This window comes from Rhinoraja longicauda, chromosome 3 (genome assembly GCF_053455715.1).
Source record: "Rhinoraja longicauda isolate Sanriku21f chromosome 3, sRhiLon1.1, whole genome shotgun sequence".
In the NCBI taxonomy this organism is placed as follows: Eukaryota; Metazoa; Chordata; class Chondrichthyes; order Rajiformes; family Arhynchobatidae; genus Rhinoraja; species Rhinoraja longicauda.
The window spans coordinates 27,621,852-27,637,799 of NC_135955.1; the positions used below are offsets into that span (position 1 = coordinate 27,621,852).

Sequence of the window (15,948 nt, forward strand, 5' to 3'; positions counted from 1 at the left end):
GGGAAGCAGGGAAGAAATTCTAAAATTACTGAGATAACCAAAATTTATAGAATGGGCTTTTCTCAAGCATTTAAATGATGTAAACATATTTGATCTTAGCTCATGGGATTTTCCATCATCTCTGCTCATTCTGCAACTGTGGGTGGAATTGGACAAGTTTCAGGATTCTGGTCCATGTTCACGCCCTTCCTACAAGCTTCCTGGGCAAATCTTTCTTTCAGTTCACAAGGTCAAAACCAAAAATCACTAGATCTTCCTTCCCAGGCAAACAAAACTCTGAAAATACATTTTTATTTCAGAACAGATGACAACATTGTATATAAAAATGGATACCTTTAAAAATTCAAATCTTTCTTTGTTTCTTTCAAATTCCATATTTTGGTTTTTTTCCAAACTATCCGGCCTGAAACACAAAAGAGAACCAACATTTGTTGCTTAGTTTATCAAAGGACAGTACTCCAATTAAGCTACTAAAGTGAACTGAGCAGAATTTAATTGTAATGCAATTCACTATATTGAAGACTGTTAACAACCAGCTACCAATCATAATGGCATATTTTGTTATATGCAGCTATATAATGTAAAGAATAAGCATTAAGGAATTATTCAATTCAGATTGCTAATCTATATGCTGTAGTGGGTGCGGTCACCGCGGTAATCAGGCCAGACGCCAGGTGAGTAGTTAATAACTTTATTACCTGGTGCACCAAACACCGCACTCAAGAACTCGTGAGTCGACACACCCAAAACCTTTTATAGTCCCAGACCACCTGACCCAAGGGGACTGACCCAGGAAGTGACCTAATCCCTCCCGTCCACTGAGTGCCGAGTGGAATGACCAAGGGAGTGGCCTAGCCCCCGGGTGCCGCCACAGGACCCCCCCCCCCAAGAACCGAAGGCACGAAACGGACAGGGGGACGGACAAAACGGCCAGCCCATGTGCGCGCCACGGCGGGCGCTGGAAGCAGAACCACCCCGCCAGGGGAAGGCACCCGCGGGAACTCCGGGGGTAAGGGTACCATCCGCGGGACGACCCCGAGGGCGAGGCTGCCCCAGTAGAACCGGCTGGTTAATGTCCACATGCGCCGGCTTCAACCGTGAAAGAGAGACCGTCTCAAGACGACCCCCCATGTCCAACACGAAGGTGGCAGAGCCCCGCTCAAGCACTTTGAACGGTCCCTCATAAGGCCGCTGAAGGGGTGGCCGGTGGGCATCCCGTCGCAGGAACACAAAAGGACAGTCCTGCAGGGCGGAAGGGACATGTGACAGCACCGAACCGTGGCGAGACGTCGGCACTGGCACCAGCGAGCCCACCGTCTCCCGAAGGCGTTGCAGGGCGGCCGAGGGCTGTTCTGCCTGACCCTGGGCGGAGGGAACGAACTCCCCGGGCACCGTCAATGGAGCCCCGTACACCAATTCCGCCGAGGAGGTGGCCAAGTCCTCCTTGGGGGCGGTGCGGACACCCAGTAAAACCCATGGCAACGCGTCAACCCAGTCCGGGCCAACGAGCCGGGCCTTCAGAGCGGCCTTGAGCTGGCGGTGGAAACGCTCCACCAGGCCGTTCGCCTGCGGATGGTACGCTGTGGTGCGGTGCAGGTTAACCCCCAGCAGTTGGGCCATGGATGACCACAGCTCGGAGGGATTTGTGCCCCCCTGTCGGACGTAATATCGAGCGGAACCCCAAATCTGGCAATCCAATTTGCCGCTAAGGCACGGGCACAAGTAGAGGCACACGTGTCCGGCAGTGGAACTGCCTCCGGCCACCGCGTGAAACGGTCCACCATTGTCAGGAGGTAGGTGAAACCCCGAGAAGGCGGCAGCGGCCCCACGATGTCCACATGGATGTGGTCAAAACGGTGGCGAGGGACGGGGAACTCCTGGAGCGGCGCACGCACATGCCGCTGTACCTTTGCAGTTTGGCACGGGATGCAGGTGCGTGCCCAATGCCCAACCTGCTTGCGTAACCCGTGCCAAACGAAACGGGAAGCCACGAGGGTCGTCGTCGCCCGAATGGAAGGGTGGGACAGCCCGTGGAGCACCTCGAACACCCGGCGTCGCCAGGCAACAGGCACGATTGGGCGTGGCTGCCCGGTGGACACATCGCAAAGCAGCGTCGCACCCCCAGTGCCACAGGGAACGTCCTCCAACCTGAGGCCCGAAACGGCGGTACGGTAGGCGGACATCTCATTATCGGACAACTGGGCCGCCGCCAGGGCTGAGTAGTCGATTCCATCAGCCACTTGCAGGACGGCGTGGACCGCGGGTCGAGACAAGGCGTCGGCCACCCGGTTGTCTTTACCCCCGATGAAACGGATGGAGGTAGTGTATTCCGAGATGTAAGCCAGCTGCCGCTGCTGGCGAGCTGACCACGGGTCGGACACCTTGGCGAAAGCAAAGGTGAGGGGCTTGTGGTCCGTGTACGCGGTGAAAGTCCGCCCCTCGAGAAAATAGCGGAAGTGGCGGACCGCAAGGTAAAGGGCAAGGAGCTCGCGGTCAAAAGCACTGTAGTTCCGCTGTGCGCCGCTGAGGTGCCTACTGAAGAAAGCAAGAGGCTTCCAACACCCATCCGTGTGCTGTTCGAGCACCGCCCCAACCACTACTTCCGAAGCGTCGACCGTCAGGCTGGTTGGTGCATCAACCCGTGGATGCACGAGCATCGTGGCCGCAGCCAGGGCTTCCTTGGCGTGTTGGAACGCCGCCACCGCATCGTCGGTCCATTCGACCTCCCTGCGCTTGCCCGCCATGAGGTGGAACAGCGGGCGCATGATCCGGGCTGCAGACGGCACAAATCGGTGGTAAAAGGCCACCATTCCCACGAACTCCTGGAGGCCCTTCACGGTGGTAGGGCGTGGAAACTGGCGCACCGCGTCCACCTTGTTCGGGAGCGGCAGCGCCCCGTGCGGGGTCACGTGGTGGCCCAGGAATTCGATGGATGCCACCCCAAAACGGCATTTGGTGATGTTGATGGCCAGCCCATGATCGCTAAGGCGTTGGCATAGCTGGCGGAGATGGGCAATAAGCTCCTGTCTCGAGCGGCTCGCCACCAAAATGTCGTCCAGGTATACGAAAACGAATTCTAGGCCACGGCACACGCAGTCCATAAGCCGCTGAAAGGCTTGCGCAGCGTTCTTGAGTCCGAACGGCATGCGGAGGAATTCGAATAGGCCAAATGGCGTCACGATTGCCGTCTTGGGAACGTCGTCGGGGTGGACTGGAATCTGGTTATAGCCACGCACCAGGTCGACCTTGGAAAATACCGTGGCGCCAGCCAGGTGGGCATTAAAATCCTGGATGTGAGGGACCGGATACCTGTCAGCGATTGTGGCAGCGTTAAGCCGGCGGTAATCCCCGCAAGGACGCCAACCACCGTCTGCCTTGGGGACCATATGGAGCGGGGACGCCCACGGGCTGTCTGAACGGCGCACGATCCCCAGTGACTCCATAAGGCGGAACTCCTCCCGAGCGAGACGGAGCTTGTCCGGTGGAAGACGCCGTGCCCGGGCGTACAAGGGCGGGCCAGTAGTGGTTATATGGTGCACCACCCCATGCTTCGGGGTGGCGGAGTGGAACTGCGGGTCCAGAATATCGGGGAATTCGGCCAGAATTCGTGAGAACGCGGCGTCCACGGACGACAGGGGCCCATCAGGACGCACGACCAGGTCACCCAAGCGGAGGAAAATGGGCTGCAGAGTGACAGAGTGCACTAAACGCTGCCGCTTAACGTCCACGAGCAGGGAATGTGCCCGTAGGAAATCCGCATCCAACAGCGGCTGGGACACATCCGCGATCACGAATGGCCACGAGAAGCTGCTCGCCCCGAAGTTGAGGGAGATCGTGCGCACACCATATGATCGGATTGTGGTCCCGTTGGCTGCGGCGAGGAGGGCACCGCGGTTACCACTGCGGATGTCAGCCTGCGAAGGGGGAACAACGCTCACCTCCGCCTCGGTGTCCACGAGTAAACGGGCCCCGGAACGGCGGTCCCACGCAAACACACGATGAATCTGGCCGGCCGCCGAAGCAATCACTGACGGCCGGCCTCTGCGTTTCCCGGGAATGAACAGGGCTGCCGGCATTGACGGGCCGAAGGGCCCCACCGCCGATGGAAGTAGCACCAGCCCCCTCTGCTGGCTTCCGTGAAAACGGGCGGGTGTGCGGGCCGATCCGACCACCAGCGCCCTCCGGTGGCGTATGGAGGAACTGCCGGCAGGCTGCGCGCGACCCCCGGGTCCGACCACCAGCGACCTCCGGTGGCGGGTGGGGGAACTGCAGGCGGGCCGTGCGAAAAAGACGCGCCGCCGGCTGGGTGAGCTGCTGAAGCCGGATACCGACGGGAAGGCTGTCGGGGAGCGGTAGTGATGCGGGCGATTGAGGCTCCTACCTGCGGGTAGTCGTCGGCCGTCGGATGGACTTCCAACGCGTCGAGGGCCAGGTGATGGGCCATCATGAGCTCATCGGCGCGCCTGCCCAACGCCTGCATGTTGGGGAATGGGGCGTGGAGGAGCTGCTGGCGGAGGTCGGACGGCAGCAGCATCAGGAAAACATGTTTAAAGAGGAAACCGGGCTCGTAGTCGCCTAGCAGTGCCTGCATGTCGGCCAGTAGTACCGACGGGCGGCGGTCACCCAGGCCCGGCATTCGGAGGATCCGGGTTGCCCGCTCGGCCTCGCAGAGGCCGAACTGCTGACGGAGGAAGGCTTTAAGGGCCACGTACTTATCGGTTGCCGTGGGGTTGCGGAGGAAGGGTCGGACCAGGCGCGCGGTGGCCGGGTCGAGGGCGCTGACCACGTGAAAGTACTTAGTGGCATCGGCAGTTATGCCCCGCAGGGCGAACTGTGCCTCGGCCTGGTCAAACCAGAAGTCGGGGTCCTCGGTCCACAATGGAGGCAGCCACACCGACACGGCGTGGATAGCGGCGCGGGCAGCAGGGTCCGCGGCAGGGTCCAGAGGTGGCTGACTGGAAGAGTCGGGTAGTAGCGGGTTCTGGTCCATCGCGACTTGCGAGGGAAAGTCGGGGTCACCAGTGTAGTGGGTGCGGTCACCGCGGTAATCAGGCCAGACGCCAGGTGAGTAGTTTATAACTTTATTACCTGGTGCACCAAACACCGCACTCAAGAACTCGTGAGTCGACACACCCAAAACCTTTTATAGTCCCAGACCACCTGACCCAAGGGGACTGACCCAGGAAGTGACCTAATCCCTCCCGTCTACCGAGTGCCGAGTGGAATGACCAAGGGAGTGGCCTAGCCCCCGGGTGCCGCCACAATGCACATATTCTACTTCACTGAATAATATCTTCAATATTTATATTCTTATTGATTACACTGCAAAGCAAGAAATGGAGTGCCACTGTAATCTCAGGGTCATTAAAATAATGACTATGTTACTCAGCTTTACAACATGCGCCACTTGCAATAAAATACCAGGCTTATCAACTTAGTTACATCATATTGTATTCGTCCCGTTTTATTAAAATTATACTGGAGTTAGGAGAGTTAAATTTCAAAGATGTTCCATAGATTAGAGGCACAAGAGTGTGTAAATGCTCAAATCTGAAGCAAAAACGGAGAGCAGCTGGAAGAACTCAGCAGGTTGACTGGCACATAGCAGTTAGGGAGGGGAGGGAAAGGTGGAGGTAGCAACAGAGGCTGGGAGGTGATGAGTGGAGAACACAAAGCTACTGTCTCTGGAATCTGATGGGAAGTAAGGTGAAGAACAGAACTGGATGACAAGTGCTGACATACGAGAGCAAGGGGAAGGAAGGAGTGGGCAATGGGGACGGAGGGATTCTAGTCAGAAGAGAGTATGGGGAAGGGGGGGAAAAGAAACAAGGCAATTCAGGGCTGGTGGATAAGATGGGAAGAAGATGTTATGAGAAGGGATCAGGGTGGATAGAAGGAGAAAGGAATAGAGGAAGTACGGGATAGCTGAAATTGGAGAATTCAATATTCATGATATTGTGTTGTTTTCGTCTGAATGCCACTCTGGCAGTGGAGGAGGCCAAGAACAGATTGGTGTAGGAATGGAAAGGAGAATTAAAATGACTGGCAATTGTACTCACAGCGGACAGAGTGCAGGCGATCGGCAGTGTTTGCCTAGTCTGCTTTGGTCTCACAGATGTAGAGGAGCCCGTATCAAGATTACCGTATGCAATTGATAAACTTGGAGGTAAACCCCCATCTCACCTGGAAGAACCATTTAGGTCCTTGCATAGAGGCAAGTGAAGAGGTGTGAACAGATGTTACATCTCCAAAGGTTACAGGGAAAAGTGTCTGGGGAGGCAGAATTGGAGGGGGGAAAGGAAGGGATGAGCAAACCAAGGTGCCATAGAGACCCATTGGAAATTGGAGGATGTGACTGATGGTGGAATCATGTGAAAGTCACCGGGAAGTAGATGGGAAATTGGAGTTGAGGTTACAAAAGGATAAGCCCTGATCTTGTTGCGCAGTCTCAAGGGGCCATGTACTCCTGCTAATTTTTAAGTTAATATCTTCAATTAAACCATAAAATGTAATGCAGAATAAATGCACAGTTTAATAAATACATCAAAATAAGTCAATAACTGCAGATGCTGGTACAAATGGAAGGTATCACAAAATGCTGGAGTAACTCAGCAGGTCAGGCTGACCTGCTGCCTGACCTGCTGAGTTACTCCAACATTTTGTGAAACCTCAAAATAAGTCAATGTCAGGAAATATACTGCATAAGATACCAAATGTTTCTCAAGTCATTTTCACTTTGAGTGAATATAGAATTCTTCCAACATTAACAATGCTCATTAAAATGAATACATTTCAAGCATTACTTTGGTTTTACGAAAGGAAGTTCTTACAAACCTTGAAATACGGGTTCACTTGAAACAAACACCAAGAAAGTGATCTGCAAGGTCATATCACATACCAGTGTTCAAAAGCAACTTTTGCTCCATTACCAACCTTGCCCATTTCCTTCCCCCCCCCCCCCCACCCCCCCCATAAGAAGAAAGACCATTGCGAGAATAAAAATTGAGTCGGTTCTGGGTGGGATGTTGCTGATTTGCCTCAATCTTAACCATATAACCATATAACAACTACATCATGGAAACAGGCCTGTCCGGCCCTACCAGTCCACGCCGACCATTCTCCCTGACCTAGTCTCATCTACCTGCACTCAGACCATAACCCTCTAATCCCCTCCTATCCATATACCTATCCAATTTACTCTTAAATAATAAAATCGAGCCAGCCTCCACCACTTCCACCGGAAGCTCATTCCATACAGCCACCACCCTCTGAGTAAAGAAGTTCCCCCTCATGTTACCCCTAAACCTTTGTCCCTCAATTCTGAAGCTATGTCCCCTTGTTGGAATCTTCCCCACTCTCAAAGGGAAAAGCCTACCCACGTCAACTCTGTCCGTCCCTCTTAAAATTTTAAAAACCTCTATCAAGTCCCCCCTCAACCTTCTACGCTCCAAAGAATAAAGACCCAACCTGTTCAACCTCTCTCTGTAGCCTAAGTGCTGAAACCCAGGCAACATTCTAGTAAATCTCCTCTGTACCCTCTCCATTTTGTCGACATCCTTCCTATAATTTGGCGACCAGAACTGCACACCATACTCCAGATTCGGCCTCACCAATGCCCTGTACAATTTTAACATTACATCCCAACTTCTATACTCGATGCTCTGATTTATAAAGGCAAGCATACCAAACGCCTTCTTCACCACCCTATCCACATGAGATTCCACCTTCAGGGAACAATGCACAGTTATTCCCAGATCCCTCTGTTCCACTGCATTCCTCAATTCCCTACCATTTACCCTGTACGTCCTATTTTGATTTGTCCTACCAAAATGCAGCACCTCACACTTATCAGCATTAAACTCCATCTGCCATCTTTCAGCCCACCCTTCCAAAAGGCCCAAGTCTCTCTGTAGACTTTGAAAATCTACCTCACTATCAACTACTCCACCTATCTTAGTATCATCTGCATATTTACTAATCCAATTTGCCACACCATCATCCAGATCATTAATGTAAATGACAAACAACAGTGGACCCAACACAGATCCTTGGGGTACTCCACTAGACACTGGCCTCCAACCTGACATACAATTGTCAACCGTTACCCTCTGGTATCTCCCATTCAGCCATTGTTGAATCCATCTTGCAACCTCACTATTAATACCCAACGATTTAACCTTCTTAATCAACCTTCCATGTGGAACCTTGTCAAATGCCTTACTGAAGTCCATATAGACAACATCCACAGCCTTGCCCTTATCAATTTCCCTGGTAACCTCTTCAAAAAATTCAAGAAGATTAGTCAAACATGACCTTCCAGGCACAAATCCATGTTGACTGTTTCTAATCAGGCCTTGATTATCCAAATAATTATATATATTGTCCCTAAGTATCTTTTCCATTAATTTTCCCACCACAGACGTCAAACTAATAGGTCTATAATTGCTAGGTTTACTTTTAGAACCTTTTTTAAACAAAGGCACAACATGCGCAATGCGCCAATCTTCCGGCACCATCCCCGTTTCTAATGACGTTTGAAATATTTCCGTCCTAGCCCCTGCTATTTCTGCACTAACTTCCCTCAATGTCCTAGGGAATATCCTATCAGGACCTGGAGACTTATCCACTTTTATATTTTTCAAAAGTGTCCGTACCTCCTCTTCTTTAATCCTCCTAATTTCCATCACTACTCTACTTGTTTCGCTTACCACACATAATTCAATATCCTTCTCCTCGGTAAATACCGAAGAAAAGAAATTGTTTAATATCTCCCCCATTTCTTCCGGCTCAGCACATAGCTGTCCACTCTGACTCTCTAATGGACCAATTTTATCCCTCACTATCCTTTTGCTATTGACATATCTGTAGAACCCCTTGGGGTTTACTTTTACATTACTTGCCAAAGCAGCCTCATATCTTTTTTTCGCTTTTCTAATTTCCTTCTTAAGATTCCTTTTACATTCTTTATATTCCTCAAGAGCCTCATTTACTCCCTGCCGCTTATATTTATTGTATATCTCCCTCTTTTTCCGAACCAAGTGTCCAATTTCCCTGGAAAACCACGGCTCTTTCAAATTATTATTCTTTCCTTTCCACCGAACAGGGACATAAAGACTCTACTCTCAAAATTTCACCTTTAAATATCCTCCATTTCTCTATTATATCCTTTTCATAAAACAAAAATTTCCATTTCACTCCTTTTAAATCCTTTCTCATCTCCTCAAAATTAGCCTTTCTCCAATCCAAAATCTCAATCCTTGGTCCAGATTTGACCTTCTCCATAATGATATTGAAACTAATGGCATTGTGATCACTAGACCCAAAGTGCTCCTCAACACATACCTCCGTCACCTGACCCATCTCATTTCCTAACAGGAGGTCCAACACTGCCCCTTCCCTGCCCCTTATCATTTATCATTTTTTGATCCTCTAAAATTTCTATCACTAGGAAGATTTAGCGAAACTAACACCGAACTACGATTGCTTCCTTCAGTATTAATAGCATTTTTTTTTTAACATCCTTGGAAAGTGTAATAATAATTCAAACGCAAAAAGACTTTTTCCCATTAGTTGACGTTTATCATTTTTTAAATGAACATGCATCAGTTCAGATTAGAATCTAGGCTTCAAAAGAATCAACTTAATTTCTACTTGATCTTTCAGCAGGTCCTCAAAGTAGCACGATATACATTGCCTGAGATTTTGAGCAAACTAAAATGAATTTAAAATGTTGGAAATAGAAAACATCAAAGAACTTTTCATTAAAATTCTGTTTTTGTAAATACGAGTTTAAGTATACAATTTAGCCCATACGCAGCTTGCTGTAAAAAATATACACAGCTCCCTATTTCCCATTTCCCCAGGGAGCCATTTGTGCTTCATAGATCAAAGTAAGCCTATCTGGAAAAAAAAGTGCATAGATCAAGTCCATATTAAATTAAAAACAAAACAAGTCGTGCAAATCCAAACTAAAACCACTAAAAATAAATTAATGGATTTAGGAAACTATCCATGCTTATGTGAAGTCAAAACAAGTGGCCTTTAAAAAAAGGGGGGAAAAACAGAAGAGACAGAACAGAACAGGGTTAGAAGAGAGTAAAAACATGACTGATCTATACTAAAGAAATAACATGCTGCAATACTTTGTAACAAGCAATACCAACTATCTGAAGACCACCACCAAATAATCCTAAAGATTCACATAACAACTCAAGCAAAAAAAGTTCATAAACAATAGGCATCTCCATGGGTCATAAGCAAGGCAAGTAGTTTGCTAATCTTCAGAATCCCGTTGATTGACTGGTTCAGGAATTTAAAGTAAAAATGTTCCACTCAGGCAGAAACTAATGCTATTAATTTTATACGGTTTGTATTTGTTGCAAGATGTTGTACTATAAGTTTTGTTGCTTAGGAATTTAACATTTGTGGGAAAATTATATAATTAATTAGATTTTACATCTAAAATCAAATAAGTGAGTATCTGCATAAAACTGCATTTAACGTGTGTATTAAGCAACAATATAATTCAGCTAAAAAGTAGCTGTATAATTACTTAATGTTAATGTTAATTTATTGGGGACAGTTGACATTGTTAAACTGCATCCTAACCGGAATTAGGATTAACCAAGCTTTCATTTTAAATCTCCAGCAGTATCAGAAACATCACCTATCCATATTCTCCCTAGATCCTGCCTGACCTGCTGAGCTACTCCAGCACTTTGTATATGAATTAACATGCTGTCTTGTTATGTAACATTATGAAGTACTAGGAATAATAGCAGGTCTCAGTGCCTTGAGCCTATCTATCTTTCATTAGGAGCATGGCCAAACATGTACACGAGGTCATTTTCTCAAATTATCTGCACATACCTTATTTAAGAACCTTCTAATTTTAGTTCAAAACATACATAACATTGCAGCCTTCTGGCATATGGCTTCAAATAATCATTTTCAAGTGAGGGTATCACAAAATGCTGGAGTAACTCAGCAGGTCAGACAGCATCTAGGAGAGATGGAATGGGTGATGTTTCGGGTCGAGACCCTTCTTCATACTGATTTTCAAGTGAGGACATTTTCCACCTCATTCCCAAATGCGAACCTCTCATCTTGAAATTTTGCCTCATTTTAAAAACTTTCCAATAAAAATAATAGTATTTCAGCCAGGAACCTGACAAGCGCTCAAACAACTGCACTTCTGTCTATCCATTACAAGCCTTGCAACTGGTGAGACTTCCTGTCCAAAGTTGGTCAACTCATTCCTCTTCAAAATACCCTGTGAATATGGCAAGATGAGTTTATGTACAGTAAACCCTCGCAGTAATAGACCTCTTCAGAACGGATTTTGGTTATTGCAGATCAAATCTGTTTTAGACCCAGTTCATTGTTTCAGATGGAGTGATTCTTGGTTTAGTTTAGTTGTTGAGATACAGTTGCTGTACATTGATGTTTCAACCATTTCACCTTAGTTTAGTTTAGAGATACAGCATGGAAATACTGAGTTCACGCCGACCAGCAATTATCTCCTATATCAGTTCTATCCTATACCCTAGGGACAATTTACAGTGTGTAAGATAGAACTACAGCAGTAGTTCTATTAGCGACCTCCCATACACTAGTTTTATCCCACACACTAGGGGCAATACACAGTGCGTAGGATAAAACTAGGCTTGCACGTCTTTGCATTGGGGGGGGGGGGGGGAGGAATCAGCACCCGGGGGAAACCCACACTTCCACAATGTCTTTGTGTTTGCAACGTGGAAGAAATGATAGAACTACTGCAGCACCACTGTGCTGTCCCAAGGTATTGTGTGTTTTGTGTCCTTTACTGTTTATTGTGTAGTGTATGTTTATTGGCTGTTTTTCTCTTGGTACTGTACATATTAACTCCCTTATTCAGTTATAGTGGACAATCGATAATAACGGACACCATCTCCCACTGTGTGGTCCTGTCCGTTATAGCGAGGGATTTATTGTAGTCTCATGCCATATTAGAGGAGTCTGCTACTATGAAATTGTGCCCAGTCTCAGAACATCCACTAGCTCCTCTCTATAAAGTTTCAGAATATATGGCTGTCACCTTTAATTTTCAGCCACCATAATTCAGTCACAGATCTTAGCAACATCTTTCAATGTAGATATTAATGTAATGTTAAATATTATCCTTGCTTTCTATGTTGTCAAGCAGTTTTCAAAATATATTTTACTGTCTCACCTACATGCTCTTTATAAGACTACATCTATTTGTTGATTATCAAAAATACCAAGTAGATATTAAATAGATTTACTGTAATTATTCCAGCAGCATAGTATAATCAATCATATGGAAGCACAAGTACTGATATTGGAATTGGTTTTTACCAAAGATAATTTTTAAATGCAAATTTAATTACAATTCAATAGGAGACCAACAAGTAATGAAAGGTTAATAAAGCTTTGTTACCACTACTTTTTAGAAAACAAATTGATAAAGTATTTTAAAAAGCTTACAAGCTCTGAAACAAGAGCTACAAATGATTTTATCATTGTAACTTACCATCTGTTAAAATCTACTTGGATGGAATGGTCGATTACCAAGTCCGCTGGACAGATTGGGTTGATATTCTCTGGATCACCTCCTAGCTTTTTCACAGCGTCTCGCATGGCAGCAAAGTCTACCACTGCAGGCACACCACTGTGGACAAACATAGGCATGATTATTTTCATAGAAATTCTTTAGTTTTGAAGTTATAGGGGCGTAACCAAGCTTTTCTCTCTTCAAAGCAGATGGAAATCAAATGTCCAAAGATTCAAAGTCAAAGGTTTTGGGCCTGAAAAACATTCCCAGCAATAATATTACAGGAGTTGTACAAGATGGACAGAGAACTGCTTTTGCCTTTGGGATCCTTGCCCAAAATTAATCCATAATGAGGAATTAACTCGGCCTCAACAGCAAACATTTATGTGCATGCAATGGACTCAAGCATCTTCAAACTTCCAGATCACCGTGCCCAGGTAGTTTTGGAATTAGAGCACCAGGCTTTGATCTTACTTAAAATGGATATCACAACAAAACAGATTTGTGAGCAGCTATCTGTCCAGCCTTTCAATATGATAAAGGCTGAGCAATCATAAGGCCAAACTCTTTCTGTAGCAGTCTCACTCAGCCTTCAATCTTTTTTTAAAAAATCTACTTCTAAATACTTAATATTTAATACTTTAAATACTAAATAAATAGTGCCATAAATAGTGCCTTGGCCGCCACAACCCTACAGAATCCCAATGATTTACCACCCTCTGTGAGAAGAAATTCTCATGTACCCCAGTTTTAAATGACTGACCCCATATCTTATAATTATGGTTCCCTTGTTTGAGATTCTCCCACCAATGGAAACATATCAACATCAACCCTGTTATGTTCCATTAGGATCTTAAATTTCTCATTCTCATTCTGTCCCTTCTCATTCTTCTAAAACATTTTCTATCCTCATCTTTCTGGTTTTATTCATTTTTTTTATTCCTCTTTCTTTTCCCAGCTTACCTTTCAGATTCATAGCTTTTGGCCAATTGCACAACCTCCTCTGCTTGGCAACATCGATTGCTACAAGCCTCTAGCTTGTCCCAGGGATCAAGCCAAGTTTCCTTTCCTCTCCATCAAATACTTTCTTCTGACCACCATTCACCCGATCAACCTTGTGGGGGAGCTTGCATGACTTGCACCCTGTGATGAGCGCACCCAAATTCCAGATTTCAATTAATTTAGTGATACCAAATTTCTCAACCATCAAGGTTGTCCAACCAAGCTGTAGATTTCAAGAGGTCTCCTATTTGGATTAATCTTTATGCCGATCTCAGCTATCCTTCAAACAACCTAGTTTCTCCTTGATATGTAATCCATTGGGCATGGATGAGAAGATAAAATGCCTTTGCCCAACATGGCTGTGATGAGTTGGAATGCTCTTGTTTTGTATCTTGCACAGATTCAAGCCGAATAGCAATTAGAGAAATAGAATGTACTAACCACACACGATAACGTACCATCAATCCTGGTAGCATAAATTAGCTTTTTTTAACTTCACATTTTATTTAAATTTACCCATAAATGGAAACTAGTTTTGTGGTAATCTTAATAGACAAGTAATGTCCAGTACTCGACTTTGACTAAGATGAAGGTTAAATCACTTATGTCAATGAATGTGAATTCATGGTCAAAGCCTTCTTACATTCAAAAGAGAATTCCGATGGAAGAGGTTGAATGGTCAGAGAATGAAATACTACCCTCAAAGCCCACCATTATTGGATGAAAAAAATCAACTAGTCATTAAGTTTCTTTCCAAGTACAAAATGGGAATTATCCCTATAGAACTCTGATTGGATTACCATGCTCAGATTTTTTTTATTAACAAAAGACGGTTTCAGCATTTTACATTCAAGTTACCCTTACGTGAAATCTTGCAAGATGACACGAGCAGGCTTAAAAGGCACCTCAACATTTTGGTGCTGAGTCACCTTCCAGTTCAATATGTTTTCAACATCTTCTTTTTTCACAAGAAAACTGTCACAGTTTCTGATTGCTGCTTCCAGAAGTACACGGATAGAGAATGGCAACTGTGCTATTGAGGGAAAGGAGGAAAAGTTATTTTTAAATAGTAAATGTCACAGTACACAAATCACATTAGCAGCTATGGACTGGCAGCAAGATAGTAAAACTGTTAACAACATAAATGGCTGGTGAGCAAAAAGAAAAAACAATGATTTTTTGTTTTTATTGTGCCTCTCTTGAAAGGCACAATAATGTAAAGTATTTTTAAAAAACAGGAATACTTTAATTGCTCAATGTCCAAATTGCAGCTGGAGTTTGCCAAAGCCTGGGCAACCAGCCAGTAGCAGTGCAATATTGCAACTATCCCCAAACACTAAAATCCATGGAAACAAACAAAAAGCATGCAAACCAAACAGTAGAAAAAGTGGCTTGTAAAAAACTATCCTCTGTTTACCAAATCAGAAATATTTTCACCCACTGAAAACTTAACCCTGTACAAAACCAAATATGTAAAAATGCACATTCCATCAGTGCATGGGATGAGTTAATCTGCAGTGTGGAAAGTTGCTAACTTTTGATGTGGAAGATTTATTTAAAGAGCGAGACTGGGGAACAATGCTCTCTCAATTAACAAAAGTTATTTTGAATACAGAGAAATTAACGTCAATATTTTAAGAGTCTTCCCAACCTATTTGTTGGTGCCACTGTGCAACATATACTCCAATTCCTGAAATATTGCAAAGATCCTTGCCAATGTACATTATAACACGAGAGCAGTATTAACAATGTACAAGGATATGTTAAGACAGGAAGCTGGGGATTGCAGAAAAAAGGTCTCTTAGCAATACTAGTAAAGGAACAGCTACTTTTTTAAAAGATGTGATTAGCCCACAGCTTTAAAGAAATAGTGATTCAGGATGATATTTCTGCAATATTAGTAATTCTTTGGAATGGGTAGTTTGTGAATGCAGATATCCTATATAAAGCATAGATTCAGAAATTATAAATGATTAGAAATAATGACATTTATTTACTACACCAACCTCCTCCCATCACTGTTTTTCAGTTTATGACATTTCTGCATTTTCTAGAAAGCATAATCAGAGGCCACGCTTGTTCTGGTATCACCTCAACAATATTCAGCTTTTACAGCTTGTAAATATGAGCACTCTGGCTTGCTATTTAAACATTTGACACAATCAACGTTTCCAATTTCCAATAATTGCCATCCTGAAATAGGCCGTGGGATTTTTCTCTGCTCGGCAGGGGCTTCAATATCGGGAGCCACGACCGCCCCGACGTGCAGCAGCAGCGGCGGCGTCTTCGCCCGCACCGGATCGCGGGGCTTGGGTCGGCCCGCTGCGTACCTTTCACCTTCCGGCGCGGCCTGGAACGTGGCAAGTTCAACAGCCTGACCGCAGGAGGAGACG

The 15,948-nt window shown here is 45.7% G+C and overlaps 1 protein-coding gene across 2 annotated transcripts in view; it reads right to left on the reverse strand.

Moving 5' to 3' along the window:
* The window catches only part of aco1 (aconitase 1, soluble), a 62,513-nt gene that overhangs the window by 38,102 nt on the left and 8,463 nt on the right, over nt 1-15,948 (reverse strand). For both annotated transcript variants that reach the window (XM_078395124.1, XM_078395125.1), the window contains exons 3-5: nt 14,420-14,588; nt 12,533-12,670; nt 334-403 (exon numbers count right to left, since the gene is read on the reverse strand). In XM_078395124.1, coding sequence (XP_078251250.1) covers nt 334-403; nt 12,533-12,670; nt 14,420-14,588 — 377 coding nt within the window. The remainder of the gene's footprint in view (nt 1-333; nt 404-12,532; nt 12,671-14,419; nt 14,589-15,948) is intronic.